The sequence below is a fragment of the Struthio camelus genome, chromosome 1, assembly GCF_040807025.1.
Source record: "Struthio camelus isolate bStrCam1 chromosome 1, bStrCam1.hap1, whole genome shotgun sequence".
Lineage (NCBI taxonomy): Eukaryota > Metazoa > Chordata > Aves > Struthioniformes > Struthionidae > Struthio > Struthio camelus.
This window is the reverse complement of record NC_090942.1, coordinates 176,480,220-176,502,735: the sequence shown is the minus strand read 5'-3', so window position 1 is coordinate 176,502,735 and position 22,516 is coordinate 176,480,220. Positions and strand designations below refer to the sequence as shown.

Genomic DNA, 22,516 nt, shown 5'->3' with positions numbered 1-22,516 from the left:
TGTTAAAATTGTTTTCATTAATAATTAAATTAATGAACACTAGTATTGCGAAAGATTTTCTTTTTGCCAGCTGTACCTTTGCAAATAAGTAAACGTCATGTCATTTTTTCATGCTCAAACATTGTAGAAGTGGCTTTCACGATATTTATTTATTTTCCAGTTTTGAAACAAGATGAGGCATCTGGAAGAATCTAATAATTATGTTTTGAACAAAAACAAACTTTCTGTAATATGACCTTCCTGTTTTTGTTTTGTCTTACAGTCTGTCAATATGCACACGTAATTTTATTCTGATTTTAAAAGTGATTCTGTAAGAATAGTGTTCTTGCCTGGTGCAAAAGCATGAAAGTTTTTACTTGCAAGCTGAAAAATGTCTTCCCCCTTTAGCCATATACTTTGAAAGGGCATTTTAGAGGGATTTTAAAATCTAGTTGTAATTCTTCAGTTTGGCACAAAGTCAATGGTAATGTTGATGTACTTAAGAAATACTAAACATGTAGTAGAAAGCATTTACATACCAGTCTGTGCTTTCTGAAGTGGCTTGTAGGTAGAATTTGCTTAATAATTTTGTATGACTCATGCGCCAAAAATTAATTCAATTTAGATTCTCATAGTTCTTTAAGTGCTATAGTGCGCATAGAAATAAAAAGTAGTAAAAATTGATTTTTTTTCCGCAAAGTCAGCGTATCTGAATGAGGGCACACAGAGAGAAGAGCTGTGAACCGGAAAGTATAATCTTGCCAGACATTTTTGTTTGTTTGTTTGTTTTTGGGGGTTATTGAAGTTTTAACTCATTTCTGTTTTATTTGGATGTCTTTTAAATCTGTGCTCATCTATTCCAGCTGTTCTGAGTTCTCCTTATTATATCATATCATGGTCTTCATAAAAACGTTGACACATGTCATGAAATATCCCAGTGTTAGAACAGCTCATAACAAACCCAAAGGTCTCATGAGAGACTTATGCCAACGCAGTCCCAGGCAACCAAATAATAAAATGACTACCTGATCTTTCAAGCTGGAGAGTCACTTGAATGATGCTTGTTTAGTTTTCATCTTGTTGTGCTCAACGTTCCATTTATAGTGGAAGTGCCTGTTTTACGTATTCCCTAGCGGAAGTAAGATTTCATCTTGGAGTAAAACTTTAAGGACATAAGCATAGCAGTCATCTCCAGTAGGTGGTTCTTCTGTGAAGTACTGTGTGAACTTAGACAAGATTCTCAGCATTCATCTGGTTTACCATTAATTCATTAATGCTTATATTTAGTTTGCAATGAACGAGGCTCATTACAAGCTCTGCTTCTGTGGATTAGTCATGCAAGCTTTAAGGACGATGACAGTTAAATGTAACTTCATTTACTAAGACTTTTTCTGAGAATGTGTTCTGTTTTCTATGAGCAGTTCTAATGAGGTGATCTTTGTTTGATTTTACTCTACGGCCTGACCTGGATCACTTCTCTCTTTTTGCTCTTCTTCAGTCATCTTTTGTTTGAAACCTTTTATTTTCTTTTGTGTAGAGAGCACTTTTCTATCTACTAGAGAGTCAGCTCCCTCTCCCTTCAATTTTTACTAATTCTATTCCCTTAGATTCATTCAAATCACCAGGACCACATAATAGACTTAAAAGTTTGGTGAAGCTTGCTCTGTATTTTCTTGTTAATACTGGGAGATGTTGGGAGATGTCAGTTAAGTTCACTGAGCAGAGAGATGCAACGTGTAAAGTTCCTAGCTGATGCAGATCAGTATAACTCCTCTGAAATCAATGAAATGATGTTGATTTACACCCTGGCTGAAGATACACTGTATAACTTCACTTCTGTAAAAAGCTCTGGAGCAGCCGGGTGGATAAACTTAGGAGTTAAGAGGCTTAGCAGGGAGTCAGTCTGCAGGAGCTCAGCTTTTATGCAGGGCTTCAAACCATATCTCATCCAATTCAGCCTTCCAGAGGGAAAAGCCCTCTTTCATGGAGAGTAAGAAATATTAGTTAGATTCAGAGTTTGTTTAGATGACTTCTCATTCACTAATGCTGCTTCAACTGTTCAAAAACAGGCAACAGAAATCTACTGGTTTGCAATTGGCTACAGTAATTTATAGTCTTTCTTTTTAAGATGACACTGCTCTTCAATTATTACAATGAATAATATGCTTCAATATGAATGTCACTGTGGTATGTGGATGTTAGGGCATATAGTGAAGCAGATATGCTGCAGTTTCTCTAATTGTTTATGATCAGTGATATTTTAGCCTTTATTTTGTTGGATCCCAAAGTCATGCGCCAATTGAAGTTTGAAATGCAAACATGTAATGTACCCAGATGAAAATGTGAAAAAACAAGGAAATGAAAAAGATGTCTCATTCAGCAGTACAATATTCTCTTTACCTGTAAAAAATATCTTACAGTAGGGCCCCAGGCGGAATGTTTTACTCTGATCTCAGACTTCTTTCTTACACAGAAAGTGATCAGGTTCTGTCCCTTTCTCCTAAGTCTGTCTCCCCTCAGTAAGGGTTCAGAGTGAAATCATGCAGTTTGAAGTCCTTAAGATATGAAAAACATCTCATGAACTGTTAGAAATTGCAGTTACAGGGAACTTCTACGCTGTAGTCTGTTAACAGTAGAAACATGCAGAAAGTGTAAATAAGTGAAAGCTTGTGTTTCCTATGCTTGAGCTGTATCCAGTGCTGTTTTGAACAATGAGTTTTTTTTTTTTTTAAACTAATAGAGGTTAAAGTTTGAGATGTATGTTATGGTGCTTTGGATTTGGTTAATAAGATTAATACAGCTTTCTCATCCTTATTTTTCATATGTGATAGAGATTAAAATTCTGTATAAAATCTTTTAAGGTAGCAAGTGATAATGTGCTTCCAGATGGCAGGATTTTTTTTTCTATCATAAATAATAAAATTTTTAAAGCTCTAGAAGAAATGGAAGAAGTGGCAAGAATGATTCAGTTCTTTTCTGTATATCATTCTGATAACAAAAAGTGCTGAGTACTTGTAACTGCTATGAGCATCGAACACCTTTCAGGGATTGTGGCATCTTGAAGGATAGGATGTATAGCACATTCCTACTGCAGTACAAATTCAGCGCTCAGAGCACACACACACATGCGTAGAAGTTATTTCCTATTAGTTTTCATTTGTTTGAAGGAACCTGTTCTTTACATCAGTGTAATTCCAAGCAGTTCTTGGAGTCTGTGCAAAAGCTGATATTGCTAGATTTTCTAACACAGCTGCTGAAGATGATTTGTATATTTCGATGTGAAAACTTATTTTTGATGCTCTACTTAGAAGTATGTGTTTGCATTTCAAATAGAATATTTCTCTCTAGGACTGGAACATTTCTACTCTGCAAATATACCTCAAGATAGAAGTGTTTTTTGGGAAGTCTTTGTGGCAGCAAATGTGTATAAAATCAGACACCTCCCTCTATTCACTTCACAGATACCCTTCCATTTTTAATACGACTCTTCTATATTGTACCTACTTTTTATCAAATTTTAATAAATGTGCTGTTTAAGCAGTTGATTTCATGTGTTAGGAATTGATTGTTGTGCAACTCATAGAATTAAATATTTTCTTAGAATTGATTTCTAGATATTATAATTACAAGAAGATGCTTCATTTGCCATCCTTTATTTAAAGGTTGGCAGAGAAGTAGTGTTAGATGTTGCCTCACTTGGGAAGATACCTATCCTGTTTTAGAATGGAAGTGTTCTATTAATATGCACTGACTACGGAGCTAGGATCATCAACTTATCATGAGAGGCGGAACAACTAGAAGTACTGTCAAATTTTATTTGAGGATTTCAGTAGGCTTGCTTAAAATAAGAATAATTTATGCTTGCAGTATAGTCTCAAAGTCTGTAATGCAGTGTATGCCTGAAAGCCATAGTGATAGCATCAACCGTAAGAGTTATGCTGAGAATACATGTACAATTGCTATTATTCAGCAGACTATTAATCACTGCTTTTGTTTCCAAAATGCAATTACTTGCCCAGATAGAAATTAAAAATAAAACTAGGTTTTATTAATGGATGTGGATACATTTGATAGCTCATTCTCTGAAGATAGCTTCTCTATGGGAAAAGGGATCTTTTCAAAACTGGGCTATTTGGGGAGCCCATATTTCATTTTTGCTCTTGATTGTCCATGTGTTTTATTTATTGTTTACTAGTCCTCAAAATATTCTTATAGCTTTGACATATATACTCATTTTACTTCACTGCCCGTTTTTGATCTCTACAGAAGAGAACTGAGCGTAGCATTTTAGAACGTAGAGGAGCCTCCCCCATGTGGTGTCTAGAGGTAGCCCTGCTTCTTTATTCAAATTTTATCTGTTTCCGTTCTTTCACTCTCAGGGAGCGCTTTGGTTCTTGTCTTCGTGGGTATTGCATGTTTTGGGGAGCTCTTATTCAGACTATTTTGTGCCTGTAAGTATTTTTTTCAGAGTTGTTCAGTTTAGGATATAGTTCACAGTCTTGTGTGACATACATTCTTTGTCCTTGGATGGCTGACCGTGCATTTTAGTATATTCAAAACAACTTGATTATCTGCACTTGCTTTACGAAATGTTCCATGTCCCCCATATCTGTCTTCATATTTTATCAAAATATGACATTTACACCAGGGCTTTGTATTTACGTTGACATAAAAATATTCTTTTAATACAGTCGAACTTTTATGATACTATCTGACACTGAGATGTAGTCAGTAAGCTCTAATGTGAGTATTTGAGAGGCATGGGTATTTTCAGATTTGCTTGATCATAATTTTTTTTTTTATATTGCAAGGCAGAGAATAAGTTAGTAAAAATGACTGAGATATAGGAGGTTATTAAAGTGAAATTATTGAGTTTCTTATATAGGAGATATTCATGAAAGAAAACTAAAATATCATTTTCTTAATTTTAATTTAGAGTGAGATATAACTGTAAATGTTTATAATTACAGTAAATGTTTTATTGTGCAATGTTCACCTTTTGGGGGGAGTCATTAAGTGATTCTTGAAGTCATTGAATGTGTCTTGATCAAACAGTGTAACTGAATGCTTAATTAAAAACTTAATGCTTCTGAGAACATTGAGAGAGAAAAGTAGCGTAAATCTGATTGCAAGACAAGAATTACTTTTCAGCAAAATCTAGATCAAACCTAGATGATTTGTTTCTGTAAAACCATTTGGAGCAATTTAAATATTACATTAGTTTTAGGATTTTAGTATCACTTCAGATGCTGCAGAACTGTACTGCATAGATAATACTACAGTTTAGAGAACTGTGATAACCAAAAGAACTTGAGACAAGGATTCAAAGACGCGCTGACTAAGCCTTTTTAAAAAGGCATTTGTGTTTTTTTTAAAGGTATTGCCATTTTTGATAGCTTTTTCTTGAAAACGGAGGAATAGCAGTACAACTCATAGCTAAAGCCTACTGAAGCTTGTATGCTCCCCTACTGCAGAGAGGCATTGCAAATACATTTTAACTTGGAACATAAAATTTTTTCCACCTTTAGAAAGAAAACAGGCTCTTCCTGTATTCATATGTCTTCCCCTGTTATGTAGTAGCAACGTTGATCTTACTGAACATGCAGTATTGATTCAGGTGAGATGACTTGCACCTTGAAGCATGTGTTGCTCAAATGGCAGCAAATAGTTACAGGTGGCTAACTTTGGTGAAGACGTTTAATGGAGTCAAATTCTGCTGTAAGAGCTGATGAGTTTTATCCTGTGATATCTAGGAGACATGATCCATTAATTTCTTTTCTCACTTAATTTATCTGCAGCTACCAGAGGACAGATAGTTTTTGAACAAGTATGATCCTTTAGTTAGGGTTTGAGAAGTAGAGCACTTATAAATTATGGAGGTTAAGTAAGGTTAATCATAGCCTTTAGTACCCACAATTATAGAAGTTAGATACCTAGAAAAACCTAGTTGTCCATTGACTATAAAGGGCAATTCATCCATCCTTATTCCATTCTTAATGAGTTGGCAATGTGCCCTTGTGGCCAAGAAGGCATGGGTATCCTGGGGTGCATTAGGAAGAGTATTGCCAGCTCAAGGCTGAGGGAGGTGATCCTTTCCCTCTACTCAGCCCTGCTGAAGTCACACCTGAAGTCCTGTATTCAGGTCTGGGCTCCCCAGTGTAAGAGAGATGGAACTACTGCAGCGAGTCCAGCGAAGGGCCACTAGATTAAGGGGCTGAAACATCTCTCATATGAGGAAAGGCTGAGAGAACTGGGACTGTTCAGCCTAGAGAAGAGAAGACTGAGGGGGCATCTCATCAATGTGTATAAATATCTGAAGGGAGGGAGTAAAGAGGATGAGGCCAGATTCTTCTCAGTAGTGCCCAGCGATAGGGTGAGAGGCAAAGGGCACTAACTGAAACGGGAAATTCTGTCTGAACTTGAGGAAAAACTTCTTTACTGTGAGGGTAACTGAGCACTGGAAGAGGTTGCCCAGAGAGGTTGTGGAGCCTCCATCCTTTGGAGATACTCAGAAGCCATCTGGACACAGTCCTGGACAGTGTGCTCTAGGTGACCCTGTTTGAGCAGTGGGATTGAACTAGATGATCTCCAGAGGTTCCTTCCAGCCTCAGGTGTTTGGTGATTCTGTGACTTAGCTTAACCTCTGGCCAGGGCCAAGTCCTCTGACTGCATACCTTGATGGTAGTATTTAAATTCGCATTATGGCTAACAGAAAGACAGGGCTAGGTTTAGTTGTCCGTATAGATGGCAGAGTGCCTTTAAAAAGGCTTGTACAGAAGTCTAAATGGCACTTGGTGCCTACATGTAGGAAGCTCAATTGAGCTGTAGATCTCCATTAACTGGAATCAGAGCTTAGGCACGAAACTTACTTGCCGACCTTGTAGACGCTTAGAGAAAAGGTCTGTGGTCTATATCTCAAATGGATTCCTATGAAAGAAGTCTGATTTCTTTAGCTTTCTAGAGATACGTATGTTGATGTGTTACATTTCTTTTAATATGCGTTGTTCTTATGAGTGATAAAATTGCATTAATCTCTTCAGTGATATATGTATTAACCTTGCAGGTGACTTTAGTATGTAATCTGCTAATTTGATGGAAGTATTTTAAGGGTTTCAGAAGTACAGCTTGTATTTTTCCTAGTTAATTCTGGATATAGGTTCATTAGTAAAAGCTTTTAATTTGTTAACATGTTTGTGATTTTGGCCTCAGGCGTAGTTATAGTTGTGGCTTTTCCTTCATAATATGTTTTAAATCTTGTGGAAGTACAGGAAGGGATTTTGTGGCCTGTGCGTGGGTGATGTCCAAAATAGCCGTGTATTTCATTGTTGCCTGCAAATACAGAGGACTCAGTACCCTAACACTTTTAAGGTCCTTTCTTCCTAGAATTCCACCACTTCCCTCAAATAGCTCGGTAAAATACTAGTAAACCTTTTCTGTGTTCTTTATTGTCCCATCAAAGTGGCTTTCAAAGCATTCTGTAGTCCTTCCTTTCTCCTTCCCAGTCAATAAGAAGGGCAGAGGAAAGAGTGATTTATAGACAAACACTAAATAGGACAAGGAAGGAGTGAGAGAGGGAATCTTTTGAAAGGTTACTTCAGGCTGTCCCTCAGCGGTGTGACCAGTTTTTTTGCCATTTCTGCATCATGTTTTGTGTTAGTGTATCCAATGTTAAAAGTGATTCATAATTGTTCTTAACTTATTTTGAAACACTTAATTACAATGAAGTATTTTACATTATAAATGGATCTTTATTTAAAAATAAATAACATTTAAGTTTGTAAGTAGACATACATGTTTACTCCAAAAAAGATGTTACTTTTGGTGTTGATAAATCTGAGATAAATACTCTGAAGAACGAAACAAAAGGTTTTTAGGGAGTAGCTTGAAGAAACATCCAAACTTTGTTCAAGCTCATTTCTGCTTACTGTGGAAATGATTGATTCTGGTGGTGGAAACAGTTAAAAAATACTGTAGAGTGCCTTTCATCCTGAAAAATATGACCTAAGGCAAAAAGATGTTGCAACAGGATAATAATTGTGTTGATGGTGCTTTTGCAACTTGTGTGCTTTGACTGTTGCCTGTCGTGCTGCTCTGCTTTGACTGTTGCCTGTCGTGCTGCTCTCATGCTTTCCTTGTTGTACTGTGTTCTTTGTTAATGTCATACTCGTCTCTTGTTACATATCATCATATACCTACGTTATCTAGTTGCTATGAGCAAGAATTATGTCTTTGTTAAATGTTTGTACAATTCTCACCACAGTATAGGTTCCTATAGGAGGTACTCGCAAGTCGAAGCTGACTTAAGGGGTCTCTTTAGAGATGTTTGGAATCATTCCAGAGGAGCTTAAATTTAGGATTGTGCTCTGTGTTACTTCTGGGGAGAGTCAGTCTCTCTTTATGGAGAGACTACTTATGGAGAGACAAATCAGAGAGACTGCTCTCTCTAGGCTAAAAACTGTCATTGCCGAAGCCTTGACCTACACGATAGTAATAATAACAGTAACACTATCTATATCAACCATCTGATATGCCATTTTATCCATTTTTCCAGAAATAGCTATCTGATTAGCACTTCTGAATGTGCTATGGGTTGGTATTGAATCTTAATTTTCTCCTAAAATGTGTATTCTTAATACTTTCGTGTTATATTTTTCTGCTTAGCAGTCACTTAAACATCAATCAGAACTTTTTTCTTAATCCTAAACTTTAATGGTGTTTTTGCCCTGTTTGAAGTTTTGAAAGTGTGAAAATAATATTTTGCAATATTTTGTAGTTTTGAAGGGTTTGGTACTGTTTGTTTTTTTTTTCCCCTGTGCTTTGGCTAAAAGTGTTAATGCTTGCTCATAATAAGCACTTCACAGTGACACCAGCTGTATTTGTTCAAAAGCAACAGGAATACTGGAGAACAGTGCTGCTTCTAACCTGGATTTGAGCCTAACTTTTAGCTCTTACAGTCTGTTTCAGTATAGATTGCAGGTATAATTGTGCAGAGGAAGAGATGTAGCATCTTGAACCAGCGTGTCAGATTTGGAAACCCTACATAGAGCGGTTCCTTTGCGGCACCATCCTGCCAAAGGTTTAAACTGGGAGTAAAGATGGCAGATAGTTGTATGGGAAACTGTGATGTGTTTAAGGGTGTCTCTTGGGTGTAAGGGAAATTTATGAGTAACTCACAGGGACAGAAAAAATGTAGTTTAGGGTGAATGTCTGAATTAATCTTTTTCATGTTTCGCTGAATGAACAAGAAAATAATATCCCAACAGACTTGTATATTTGGATTCCACCTGGTGTGTAATTATTATCCTGTACTGTTAAGAGAAGGATGGGAAACTGACCTTAAATGAGTCTGTTAATTACAGAACGTAACAGATGAGATACCCTTAAAACTTGTACATATCTTCCCTGCAACTCTTTATTGTGGCATATGGGGCCCATGTAAGTTCAATGGGAAAGGAGGGGAAAGAGTCAATGTACAAAATAGAAGGAATTAACTATGCTTCCAGAAACTTTTTAAGAAGTGCAATTAGTTATATTTTTCCTGCAGCCACCTGTTCTCCTGAGAAGATTTTTACTTATCTATTGACTTAGATATGAATTGTTGTTATAATATTTGCTTAGTGATATAGTACATGTCCATTTAGGAGAACTATCTTTCATCTTATGTGGCATATAGGAACAGAGTTCTCTTTTTTATTAACTCCAGTCTGGGCACCTACACTAGGTACCTTCTTGGTAACTAGTAGGAGTAGACCTTGCTTTTTCTCTAGTTCAGTGAATAGACTAAAAGAATGGAGGAGTTTCAGAGCGCTTTGTGTTAGAACACCTTGCATAATAGCTTTGCTCTGACCTAAGAGACAAATTAGAGCCTATTCTTTAAATCAAGCAGAAGAGGGATAAGAAACCTTTCTGCTAGTAGAATCCGCTGGGGTCTCCCCTGTAGACTGGAAGGGGCAAGGCTCCGCTTCATCTTCCTCCGTTTTATGAATGGCACCTAAGCTCTCCTTGGAATCTATGTAAAAATGTCAAACTTTTATTTCCTGAAACTAATCCTTTCAACGATTTTTTTTAACTTTGTTTACACTGTCATTGAGTCTTATCACCATAATTATCATATATTCATGAATAATTTTAGCTGATATTTATTTTTTTTCCCCTGGAATGGTATTTTTACTACTGTCTATTCTAGTCTTTTGCTCAACTCCTGAGACTAGAACTGCAAAAAGAGAGCCTGTCCAGCAAAGTTCTGAGACTGCTGCGATTGCAGTGACACAGCTTATAAGCTGACTTCACAGGAGGGTAAATGTGATGGCACTGACAATTTTAGACCTGCCAGTACATAGACACAAAAACTTAACAGGTCACAAAGCAGCTGTTGTTCCTTAAGGAGTGAAAACATTTCCAAGAGTGGACACACTGCTGTCATCTCTATCTTAAAACTGCTTTTGGCTGATGAAACTGAAACCTTCTAAAATACCGTTGCAAGAGATTAGAGAGACTTATTTCTGCACTAAAAGACCCTATTAGGTTAGCTGATTTTGACAACAAGCCTCTTTCTCCTCAGATTGACGTTAGGAAAATGCACGAGACCTGTAATTTTTTGTTATATAAAAAGCAGATATCTGACTCTCATGTTTTTAGCAGTCGTGAAGAGTAAGAATACATACAGAGCATATGCAGACATGCAGAAGACCTCACCCCTCCTTGTATTATCAAAACATGAGTAGACCGTAAGAGTTGATACTGTCAATACATACAGCCTGTCTACTCTGTGCAGAGGCATGTCAAACAACCTAGCTCCAATTCCTCCACGCACTGTGGATGCAGTGCTGCGTGGATGATATGCATCAGTATATCTGTCACTTGGATCCAATTTGAGTGCTTGGCATGATACTCCTAGCACTTCAGCTTTCATATCATGTCCTCTCTAGCTACCATATATGTCTCTGTAACAGTGTTAAACGTGCTATAAATGCGTTCAAAATCAGGCTCCTGTTACTTGACTTAAGCCATCTTAAACTTTAGGTTTTTTTAGTTCGTAGCAGTGGTTGTAAAGCGTTAACATAAAGAACAACTTTCCCCACTGGGGTAAGAATCATTTAGAAGTCCTCCTACACCATACTGGCAAAATACTGCTTACTTGCAGTAAGCTTGCCAACATGCTTACTTGGTCTTTGTTAAGTAAGCCGAAGAAGTGACTGTATGTGTCGGGGAGACTGGTTTTTAGAAACAAATATCTGCAAGCCATGAGAGAGATGCCAGGAAAAGCATCTTTGTCGTGAGTAGCAGTTCAAGGAGTAATTTGATAAGGAAACTTGTCCAAAAATGAATTTAAATTTACTAGCTATCAGGAGCTTTTTATTGCCTCCCAAAAAGAGCTGTGCCTGTTAGAAGACAGCTTTAAGAAAAAGCCTGTCATCGCCCCATCTATGTGACTTGTACAAGGGTGGATGCAGCCCCAATGTGAATAGGATACATGAAACTGCTTCTCCTTCTCTTTGGATATTGAAGCAAACTCTCACACATCAGGGCAGCCCCAAGGGACATAGCTATGTGGTTAGGGAAGAAGATGACCTGCAATAACTGATGTGTATACAGATGGTATATACATTAAGAGTTTGAGAGCCTACTCATGAATAATAGATAACCATGCCCAAAGAAGTGGCAGGCCAGACTTTAAGTCAGCTTCGTCGACAGATGCTTTTGAGGATGATCAACGAAGATACTGAAGTGCACAGACTGGCTGTAACGAGCCAGTATTACAACCAAACAACAAAAAAATACCTCCAACATGCGTTATTGAACTTACATATAACTTCAGAATCTCAGCTTGTGAGGATGGCTAATTAGAGCATTCAGGAGTGCGTGCCCTGGAAGGTTTGTAGAGCTACAACCTCCCTGCCCCTTTCTGTAAAGTGGATTGCAGAGTGTCTCAAAATAGCAACTCTGATAACTACTCTCTGTCTCAAAATGGAATGACCCATCCTTTTTGATTTGGTACTGGAACAGCAAATGCTGCTTCTTGGGCCCAAGACATTTTCCTCTCCTTCTGGTTAACATAGTTTATTTAGCATTTTTATTGAATACCTTGATTACATTATGATCCCGACATTTAGACTTTAAACTATCTTCGCTTCTTCAAAATACACCTGAAAATCAGTGGTGTACCTTGACACATTTTATATGGATATAGGAAATATTAATCGCATATATTCTGGCCAACACTTTAACTTATAGAAGCTTAGCCCAGGGTCAATATGTACAATACAAATCCTGCAAACAGCCTGATTTCAGATGAGGTTGCCAAGAGTGAATCTCCTTTGCCCTCCACAAACACACATCAGAGCTTGTTTGGGACTGCTGGGTGCTCTCCTCTGTCATGGTATAGACACACCTGAAAGTCTCTGTGAATCCACTAATTTTGTAATAAGATGATCTTAGGTTGGTGTAGCTGAGTCTTCCTCTTACCCCTCTCCATGGAAGTGCAATCTGCTTTCTCTTTGGCAGAGATGTATATCCTGTTCTAACTTCACCTGTGCCTACAGGAGTGGCTACCCCTGCGGGGGGGGGGGGGAGGGGTGAGATGATAACATGACGACTTCCTTGCCCATTTAATTTAGTACGTGCTGAGTTAGCTTAAGCAGCAATCTGATAGTTCATAGCGAGAACAGGCAGATACAGGAAGTCTCTCCAGCTGGCACGCTCAGAACCGGAAGAAGATGTTTCTGTGGCCGTATGTACCTTGTCTGCACATCATGGTGAAATATTTTTCTTCACCATGTCAACAGCACAGGGAGTCATGAATTCATAAGGTGGTTAACAATTAGCAACAGACAACTGGAACAAAGTAGTAAAGATAAAATATGATGGAAATGCCAGTAACATAGCTTTGCTCTGTGCTATGTACATACGTAAGCAGTGCAGGCACTGAATTAGTCTTACCTAACTGAAGACACCTCAGAGAGGCCATTCTCTGACAAGCATTTTTTCTGGAGACAATATTGGCTTCAGCAGGCTCACCTTTCTGGTTCTGTTTTCTGCTTCTTCATCCCTCTCTTAATGGCCCCGATACAATCGGGTACCAACTTCCTAGTAAATGGGACTGAGAATCTCTTTGTTCTTTAAAAAAACCCAAACAAACAAACAAAGGGTCTTTTTAACTCAGATCAGATTACTGATCTGATTTACCCTGCAGTCTTGCAAGGGCAGTTGTACTTGCTGGTACAGTTGTACCAGTACAACTAGGAGGCTGGCATAGGGAGGGTTAGGATAAAGCATCACGATGTAGGAAGGTAGCAAGGGGTTCCCCTTTAAATGGGAACTGCTGCCGAGAAGGATGTTCAGCAATTTTAGTTGGATTGCTAAAGCTGTTTAGATAGGATGAATACAAGCACTGCTGTTCTCTGGCCGTGCAGAAGAGAGTTGTCTTTTAAGCTCTCTTTATAAAACGTTCTCTGTAAAGAATGCTATCAGAATGGGTTTCGTTTGAATATATGTCGAGACGGTATCTGAGCCAGTCACGTGAGCTCTCCTTGTAGTCAGCAGAGACAAACAGGTACAATTCATGTCATTTTAGAGTGGAGGTTAGGTGAATTGTGCCCTGTTCTTCCTTTTTTGAGCATGTTCTGTCTTGTGGTGACTAGGTCAGCCACATATATCTATATACTAGAGAATCTTTATTGTGTCTATGTGGCCCAGAATCCTCTGTCTAAAAGTGTCGTAAATGGATGCTAGGGGAGAGTAAGAACAAGGGGAAATAGCTTATATACTTGCCTTGACTCTCTCTCGGAGGTATTTTCGGCTCAGAGCCGAAACCAGATGTGATTTCTGATGTAGTAACCTTTGGTGAATTTCTCTTCTGTGAATTTGTATAATCTCCTCGTAAGACCATGTAAACTTCTAGCATTCGAAATGTCCTTTAGTAAGGATTGCTATTATGGGACTGCCCCTAAAATTACGTAGGATGAACTTTCTTAGTGACTGAAATGATAACAGTGGGGGGGAAAAAGTCAAGGGTACATTTGGTTCCAGATTGCCTTATGTAATGATACATGTGAATGCTTAGGAAGTTGTATCCTATTGCAAATCAGTTGAAATACGAGAGCTTGTATATGTGTGGACTCTGATGAAGAATCCACCAAACAGAATGAAACTACATCAGACTAGCAGTGTATATGAAATGCCACATGCTGAATAAAGGAGCTGGGGAGGGAATAGATGTTCTGGGCCTATGTCATGCCTGTGATGTAATAGTTCAGCATAATATTTGACTGATCCCTTAAGAAAGGGAAATTTGGAAGTCAAGTATGGCTATTACCTCTGCTCTGAAAACTTGCTTTGAGGCCTATTCATGTGGAGAGAGTTGTGCACTCGGGAAGAAAATGAACGGTAAGACTATTACATTTTTCACAAAGCCTATGTGCTTGTCTACTTAACTCATTGGTGAAAAGTTTACCTAGCCAACAAAAAGAAGAACCCCAGTCCAGCCCTCCAAAGCACATAGTTAGGCAAAGTATCCTTTTTTACAGAAATTGTGTAAGTCATACCTCTTAATTCCAGTTTGTTTCTAGTCCTTTGTGTAATATTTTGCAAAAAAATCACTTGAAAAAATTGGGTTGGGAAAGGGTGCTTTAAGGTTTGTGTGCATTGCAGTTGGAAAGTAATGGTGTCTTTTCCCAGTATTCAGTGCATCCAAAGACAGTTCTCATGCCAGCCTTTCACTGTTATGTTGAGATATTGTGTTGGGTAGAGTAGCTGTGCATCTACCTTGAAAAACATACAGATCTTCCCACTCTGATCAGTAATCATTGGCACAGTTGGAATATTTCTGATAAAGTGCATCACTCCTGAATTTTACTTAGATTTACATTTTTTCCAACAGTTGCAGTATGTCAGACACCACCACTGGTTACATTGCTCTGCTGTGCTAGGTGAAAATCCAGGACTGCTGCAATTTAGATAGACTTTCCAACTGAATCTTTAAAAGAGGGCTATGCTACTTTTATTGGGACAAATCTTGAGGTGTAAGAACTATTGCAGTTCTATATATTTATATAGTAGTACACCAGTCAATAGGAGCTGACCTGCTTTCTTATTGTACATGAATACTGAATGTTTTTATATTATTTTTACAGAAGGACTTGCTTTATGAGTTAGGGAAGAGTTTAACTTTTCAGGTACTCCTAGTTCTGACATATTTAAGCTAATACTATTTTTCAATTTTCATACACTTAGAGGAAAGGAGGCAGTCTTTATTAATTCTCTCAGCTGGTCCTAGTCTATTACTGTGTCTCCTAACTGTAATGGCAGTTGTTTTCATCAGACATTTGCTATTACATTTGAAACTGAGCTTGATTGCTCTTGATTATTTTTGAAGTAGTGTGAGAAGAGTATTTCATCTCTCTTTTCTGCTTTACACAGCAATCTCTTATGTTCTTTGCTAAAACAATGTGAAAAATTTAAACATTTTGTAGAGAAGTTATGTTACAAAAGACAATCAAATGAAGACATTTCATTGTTATGTAGTTTCGCACTAGCTGAGATATGCAAGAGCTTTGTTTAGGCTTTAGAAAGGTATTTCTTTGGCAGATGAAGTATTGTCATGTATGTAACTTATTTACAGCGTGTCAGTTTCTAACAGGAGTACTAAATTTTTAGCTCTGGATTCTCTTCCTTTACTTTCAAACGTTACAAATATCGATGGATTTCTTTCGAAAATCGTTGCATACACTTTTCAGAGGTAGAGTTAGATAAAATCTTTTCTTCTGAAAGAGATTTTGGTAATAACAGTAAAATTAGTTTTCTGATAACTGAGCTGGCAACTCATCTATAGCATCTATGGGAAAAACAAAACCAAAGAAGGTGGTTGGGACGTTATTGTGCTGCCATTGCAGTCTGATTGCGGAGGTTCAGTTTCAGCCTTAAATCAAAGGGTCAAGGATAAAAATGTACAGGAAGTGTTATTGCAGGGACTCTTATATACCGGCCCTTGAAAGGACTCCCCTTGTGCAGTCTACATCTGTGGAGTTTGTTTCTGTTATCGTTGTACTGGGGGAAGAGAGGGTACTTTGCCTCTCTTGAGTAAGAAATCAAGGGACAGCAAACGAGCCCCAGGAGCGTTCTGTTAGCTGGGAATGGCAGCACAAGGAAAGAGTTTCAGACAGTGACAGATTCAAAGTGACTGAAAATGTACATTGAGCAGATGAAATGTGGCTCTGTGCTCCAGGCAAAGTTCCTACTGCTGACTGGCTGATGGAGGGACTTGTTGCTATGGTTATGAAACCACTGAGCTAAGTGCTGAAACAAGTTGTTGAAACAGCCATGGCTGATGACTGGGGGAGACTGCTAATCTGGAAGTAACAGGGTGCTGCCTGGAAAGTCAAGACATTCACTGTACAATAACATTCAAAAAGATGGGAATGTATGCAAGTCCCAGACTGACTTCCAGTTTTGCAAGTGCAACTCAGTACTCTTACATATAGTTAATTACTGGAGCAAAACGTTGCCATTCTGCGTCATGCAGAATATTTCCTCAGTCCTGGAATTGGTAGTCATATAACTAGTAAAAATTCAAATTTAAAAAAAGAGTAAGTTTTTAGGACTTGTAATTGCAGAAGAAAGCTTGGAAACATACGCTCCAAATAAACCCTAAAGATAAAAGATGTTACAGATCTTCTATTTTGAATACAGAAGATGAATATCTCACTCTGTGAAGCAGACCTAAGGACTGTACATACATACTCTTTTTCTGATGCAGGATTGTGAATTTCACTTCTGAAGCAGGTATTTCACTTTTAAGCATAACTGCTGCACAGCCACACATACGGAGAGCACACAAAGGATGTGATTTGGGTTTCTTTCGCTGAGGAAACAGTGTCAGTAGGGAAGTGGTATTTGCCCTTGTACGGAGGTAGAACATGACCACAGTGCAGAGCAAGACCTACAACTTCGTTTACTCTTGGATTTATCTTGACTTACGGTTTTGAACTTGCTGGATTGACAGTCTTGTAAATCCTCCTCCTATTGTTGGCTTAAAAGAGAATTTTTACGCAGAGTATGTAATTAGTATCCATCTTCAAGTATGAGAATATATGAGATTTAATTTATTTTTTTAACTTAAGTCTAGAGAGTATTTTTGAATATGACCTGAAGTCTTATGTAAAATTTAAGCTAATTGAGAGGATAAACAAGCTAGCTAGAAACTTGGATAAAATTTAGTATGGCTAGTTAGTTGTATAACACATGTATGACTTCATGACCATGTATTTTTTCTGTATGGCAAAGAAATACTTACTTGTGTGGTTTAGAGTGAAAGTGAATTACCATGTTACAGAATTTAGCCAAACTGATACAGGTTATTAGAACTTCCCAAAAATAATAGAGATATGAAAAACGGAAGACACGTCATGTGCTGGTGTGCTCCATTCCCTCTGAGCTATGCAACTTTGTAGATCTGCTTTCTTGTTCAAGTTTTCACGTGAGATATTTCATCAGTTCTTACTGTATGCCAGTTACCAACAAGAGTCGATATGGCCAATATTTGAGATCTTCAGGGAAGTTATAAAAATAAGGTCTTACTTTATTTGTAAACTTTCAATTGTGTTAGTAAATATTTTAAAGTTATGAACAGACCTCTTGCTGCTGTTTTATTTTTTTAAAGTAAAGGTTTTGTTTTTTAAAGGATATGATTATGTAGCCTTTGTTTTAAATATTATAGTAGCCATTGTAGAACACAATATATTGTTAGTAATCCAGTTCTGAGAATTGATCAAGATCAAGACAATCATATCCAAAAAGATGGACAGTTCTGATCTAATTGTAGACTTTGAAGACCGGGACACGTAGTAATTGTGTTGTAGAGCATAAACAGCTTCATGCCTCAAAAAATCAAATTGTTAATGCATTCACCTCTTTACCATCAGTGAATCAAATGGATTTTCCTTCTGTTTTGTCTTGATGATTCTCTATGTATCCCTGCTTTCCTTTCCACGGCTGATGATTTTTTTCTTCAGTACATCTTCGATATAAGGTACTCAGGGCAGGTTTATTCATGTTTCTGTTCAGCTACAAGGATTAGAAACTTGCTTTGTTTTGTTAAGGGTAGGTGGGTTTCTTACATGGTCTGTGGACAAGCAGCTTTAAGAAAAAGGTACAAATGTTATAAAATAGAGAGCTGACCAGCTGTGCTTTTAAATTTAAAATGAAGATCTTAACAACATTGTCTCCTTTTCTGGAGATAGCCTACATGCGACAGTTAATAAAATGCAAATCCTTGCATACGATAGTGATGTTTTACTGTGCTGGACAGTCTCAAAATCAGGTTGGAGTAAAATAATATCCATTGCACAAATCTGTGATTTTTATAAATTTTGCATTTCTCTCATGTATTTTCTTAGAAGTATGTAGTACTTGCTTCCTATGTACTTTTTATGTTTTTGGCATAGCTAAAGACTTTAGTCTAAAATGTAGTTTTGCTATCTTTGTTAATATTATAGACATATTCAGTATCTACTTTGTTTTTAAATTTCCATTTCATACCTCATGAAAATATTTTACTGTCCTTGTTTCTAAACAACGGAGTTAACCGTAAGTATGAAATGTCAATCCTCTGCTGAAATTTAAATAGACATAGTAGCCAATAATTCTAGAGTCAGGGGTTATTTTAGTCTCGTGTATCTCTAGAATATATTCACTTCCTCTTCCATCTTTTTCTGAGACTGCATGCTTGAAAGAATAATTTGGAATCTTGTTTACCATAAATGCTAGTTATGTTCTTAGTGTGGGTTCTTGCTTTCATAGTCACAATAACTGTTGCTTTGTGCTTGGTAGGCCTGTTCATAGTGGTTATTGTACAGAGTAATGAATGATGTTTATTTGTGCTATACGGTTGACCACATCTGTGGGTGAGGACATGCAGGCAGCTAATTGGCCTGGCAAATGATCAAATGGTTACAAAACAGAACCTTGTGTGAAGACAGAAGAATAGAGTTGCAAGGAACTTTGCTCCTTATTGATAACTTGTAGCGGAAGTGACAAATGTTAGCTGTGGATATGATTTTAAGACTGTCATGTGTATTTCTTTAACTGAATGTTTCAAATCAATTCATACCTTTTAGCTCTTTGTGGCTGAAACTGGTCCCCAACTGTTGTGTTAGTTAATATTTTATAGAGTAATGTTCATCTGTGTTTGCTTTCCTTTTTGTCCTGTGGCACTTGCATGCCTGAATTTCAAGCTGATCACTTTAATGAATGTTAAGGACAAATGGCACTATTTGGAAGAAATAGCAGCGTTGCTAGGTGTTGAGCAATTTTCTAAGAGTGGTACTGATGCAACTCCTAGATATGATGCCAGAGCTTTAAATTTTTTTTTTTAGGCTTGAAGGGATCAACATCATGAAAAATTAGAGAATTGCAATAATTCTTTGATGGGGTGACAACAAAGATCACAATTTGAATTTTTATGTCTTGTTACTCTTTAGCCCCCTCCTACGGAGATTGAGCATTGCCATTATTTCCTTTCCATTGCAGACTGCTTTGTTCTGGTGCTAAGACTGAACAGTTTTCTGTATTCTATACAGGAATATATATATATTTCCTGTATTCTAAGTTTAGCAGCGCTAGTGGGAAGAGTGGAAAAGGCTGGTTTTCCCTTACAAACCCAAGAATACCTTTGAGCGGGACAAAGTAAAAGGTTTTGGTGGGAAATAATATCTTTTGGTGGGCTGACAAACCGCCCTAAAAGGCGGGAACCCTGAATTTGAGGACCTGCCAATAGGATACGCTTCCCTTCTGTTCCCGTGGCCACCCACTATGTTAATGTTGACGAGAAGAAAGAATAAAGCTCATATGTCCTGGTAAATCATATTGGTGATGGGTAGATGTTTAAAATAAAGAGGGACTGAATATAATTTGAGTATCTGTGAGTGTTTAAGACAACTGGATCAGCAGGTCCAAATAAACAGCAGATCTGTGATATGAATTAACCATATGCTGGAGACTTAGCTTTTGAACCCTTCTGGTTTTGAAAGCTGGTTTGCAGCATCTGACACAGCAGTGCACCCTGTTAAGCATTGAAGTTACTCCATTGATTTCTAAGTGAGGCATATGTTCCTACCTTCTTCCTTTGTATCTATGTGAATAACATCTCTCAGGACAAAACAGATTCTGTCACAAGCAAATAGTGATAGAATCCTTCGTTTTTCGTCTGTACGTGCCTGCCTGTATCTGAACGGTTTAATTGAAATATACATTTTTGTATTTTTGCCTTTTCCTTTTACTTATAATGGCTTTTATTTGTAATACTTATTTTCTTAAGAGCATATGGATGTTGTTATGGGTGGATATTTTGCCTTCTGAACATATGTTAAAAAATAAGCAAACCAAACTACAGATTTATTAATTTTTTCCCGAACGGGCTAAGAAAATGTAAATTAAATAAGCCTTTAGCTTTTGCCTATTGTGATGTAGCCGAACAGACCAGATGCCTTGCAACCTTACTGCAAGTAATCTATGGAAAAAGAGATACCCTGTTCCATTGTTTGGTTGATCCTCAAAAAACAGTGGAAAAAGTTCATGCTTGTGTAATCACGAATTTGATGCAGTTTAAAAAAAAAAAAAAAGAAAAAAAAAAGAAAAATATGGCATGTAGCTTAAAAGATTGCTATGGGATTACAGTTGTTTTTAACACTTGATGGTTAGGCATAATTTACTGTTGTATCTCTGAACTCTCATAGCTGATAATTCAGTTGTGTGATGACTGCTTGCCGTGAACAGTTTCTTGAAGATCACTGCAAATTTCATTTGGGAGTTTCTCTATTAACTGTAATGAATGGTTCTTACTTCCTCTGTTTCTTAGTGTGTTGACATACAGTGATATAGGAGAATAATATATTAAAAAGGTGTACATACAGAAAAAGGTAAATAAGGCATATTTCCTAGAAAACTTTTTGGAACATACTCTTGCATGTAGAAGGCTCTGCTAATCCTCTATTTTGTTGCTGAGCTTTGGACATTATTTTCCATTTTTGCCATAAGTAAACAAGATATAATGAAGAGATTGATTAGATGATTTGCACTCTAAAAGCACTATTCTGTTTATAACTATAAATCTTTTTTTCCCCTCTCCCTCACATCTGTAACAGCTAGCCGATGGCGGAACCTCTTCTCCACACCTGTCTCCTTGGCTTTTCCCTATAGCCCTGTTGCAAGACTCACCCCATATACCAATGGCTTTAATAGTCCCAGCTTCTCTAAAACCTCCAGTAAAGCAATACTAACACCTGAACGGACAGGTAATTCTTAACTTTTTATTGACTTATAGAGCTTATAAAATTGCTTAATTAAATCTAATCATGCTGCCATTTAACTGCAATGCACTCTACAAATGATTGTAATAGACTCTCATCTCTGAGGGAAATTTTTAAAAGAAGGATGACCTAAAATTTGACGATTAACAATTAAGGTTAGAGGTTATCTTCTTTGTTATGCAGTATGTTGTAGAAAAGTGGTGCTAATAAGCAGAACCTGGCTCTCGCTGATGGATTACGTAAGAGTGTGATTGGCAACAGTGTCAACTTAGACAGTCCCCAGCCTTTTCAGCCTTCCCCTTCACTGTTCACTCCTACCCCAATGTCCCCTTTCTTTTTGTCTACAGAAACAATTGTGCAGCCTTGTAGTGAAGTTGCATGGAGAATGTATTGACTATAAAAATAGCCAGCAAAAGCATGGCTGTTTTTAGTCTGGCTTTATTACAACTATCAAAGATTTATTCTTCTTTTACTACCAGTTTTGAAGGGATACTAAGGAAGTTTAGAAAGAACATAAATCTTACTTCCTGTGGGTTGTAAATGGCAGAGTTACATTTTATTTATTTATTTTTTTTCCTTCGGTGCAGGTATCAGGAGTCAATTTATGTCTGTGACTTCTCTTAAACTGCAGCAGCAGTAGAGAAAATAATCTTCTGGGGAAGAGGTATTTAACATTTGATTGTAGGCAGTAGCAGCTGTGGTCCAAAGAAGTTAGCATCAGTGTCACAGTGATCTGTGCACCATCTTCTTTACAGTGCCTGAAATCAGTGCAGAAAGCCCTATTAAGGTCATTGAGGGTGGGATACAGCTGCAGACTCTGAACACCTAATGTGGGTGTCTATGTGGGAGTTAGACTAAGCTCCCCTATTCAATGGGGCATAGTTCAGCTGCCTGAGCAAAGGCATCTAATACTTTGAGACACCCTCAGGTGTCTCGTTGGCCTTCGACTACTGCTCCAAAATAGTACAGGTGTTCTTACCTCTGCAAGTCCCAAAGGAGTATTGTAACTTGCAAATTTAAAAAAGCGAACATGTTCACCCCTTACAGTCATTCCTGAAGCAAAACAAGCCTCTGGATGTGCTTTTTTTGGAGATAGTATCAGAGAACAGCTGAATTTATGATGAATTTCAGGTGAATGTCCTGTGCAGTGCTAGAGGGTACCAGGACGTCTGCGATGTAAGCACAGCTTTAGAACTTTTGTCACAGTGATTCTCACATTGTAGGCTCTGGGCCTC

General features: G+C 37.6%; 1 protein-coding gene across 2 annotated transcripts in view; it reads left to right on the top strand.

Annotated features, from left to right (window-relative positions):
• Window positions 1–22,516, top strand: part of SLAIN1 (SLAIN motif family member 1) — a 50,040-nt gene that overhangs the window by 6,120 nt on the left and 21,404 nt on the right. The window contains exon 3 of one of the 2 annotated variants that reach the window (XM_068929416.1): window positions 21,117–21,266. The exons of the other annotated variant lie outside the window; for it this stretch is intronic. Within the exon in view, the coding sequence (XP_068785517.1) occupies window positions 21,117–21,266 (150 nt within the window). The remainder of the gene's footprint in view (window positions 1–21,116; window positions 21,267–22,516) is intronic. 2 annotated transcript variants of the gene reach the window in all.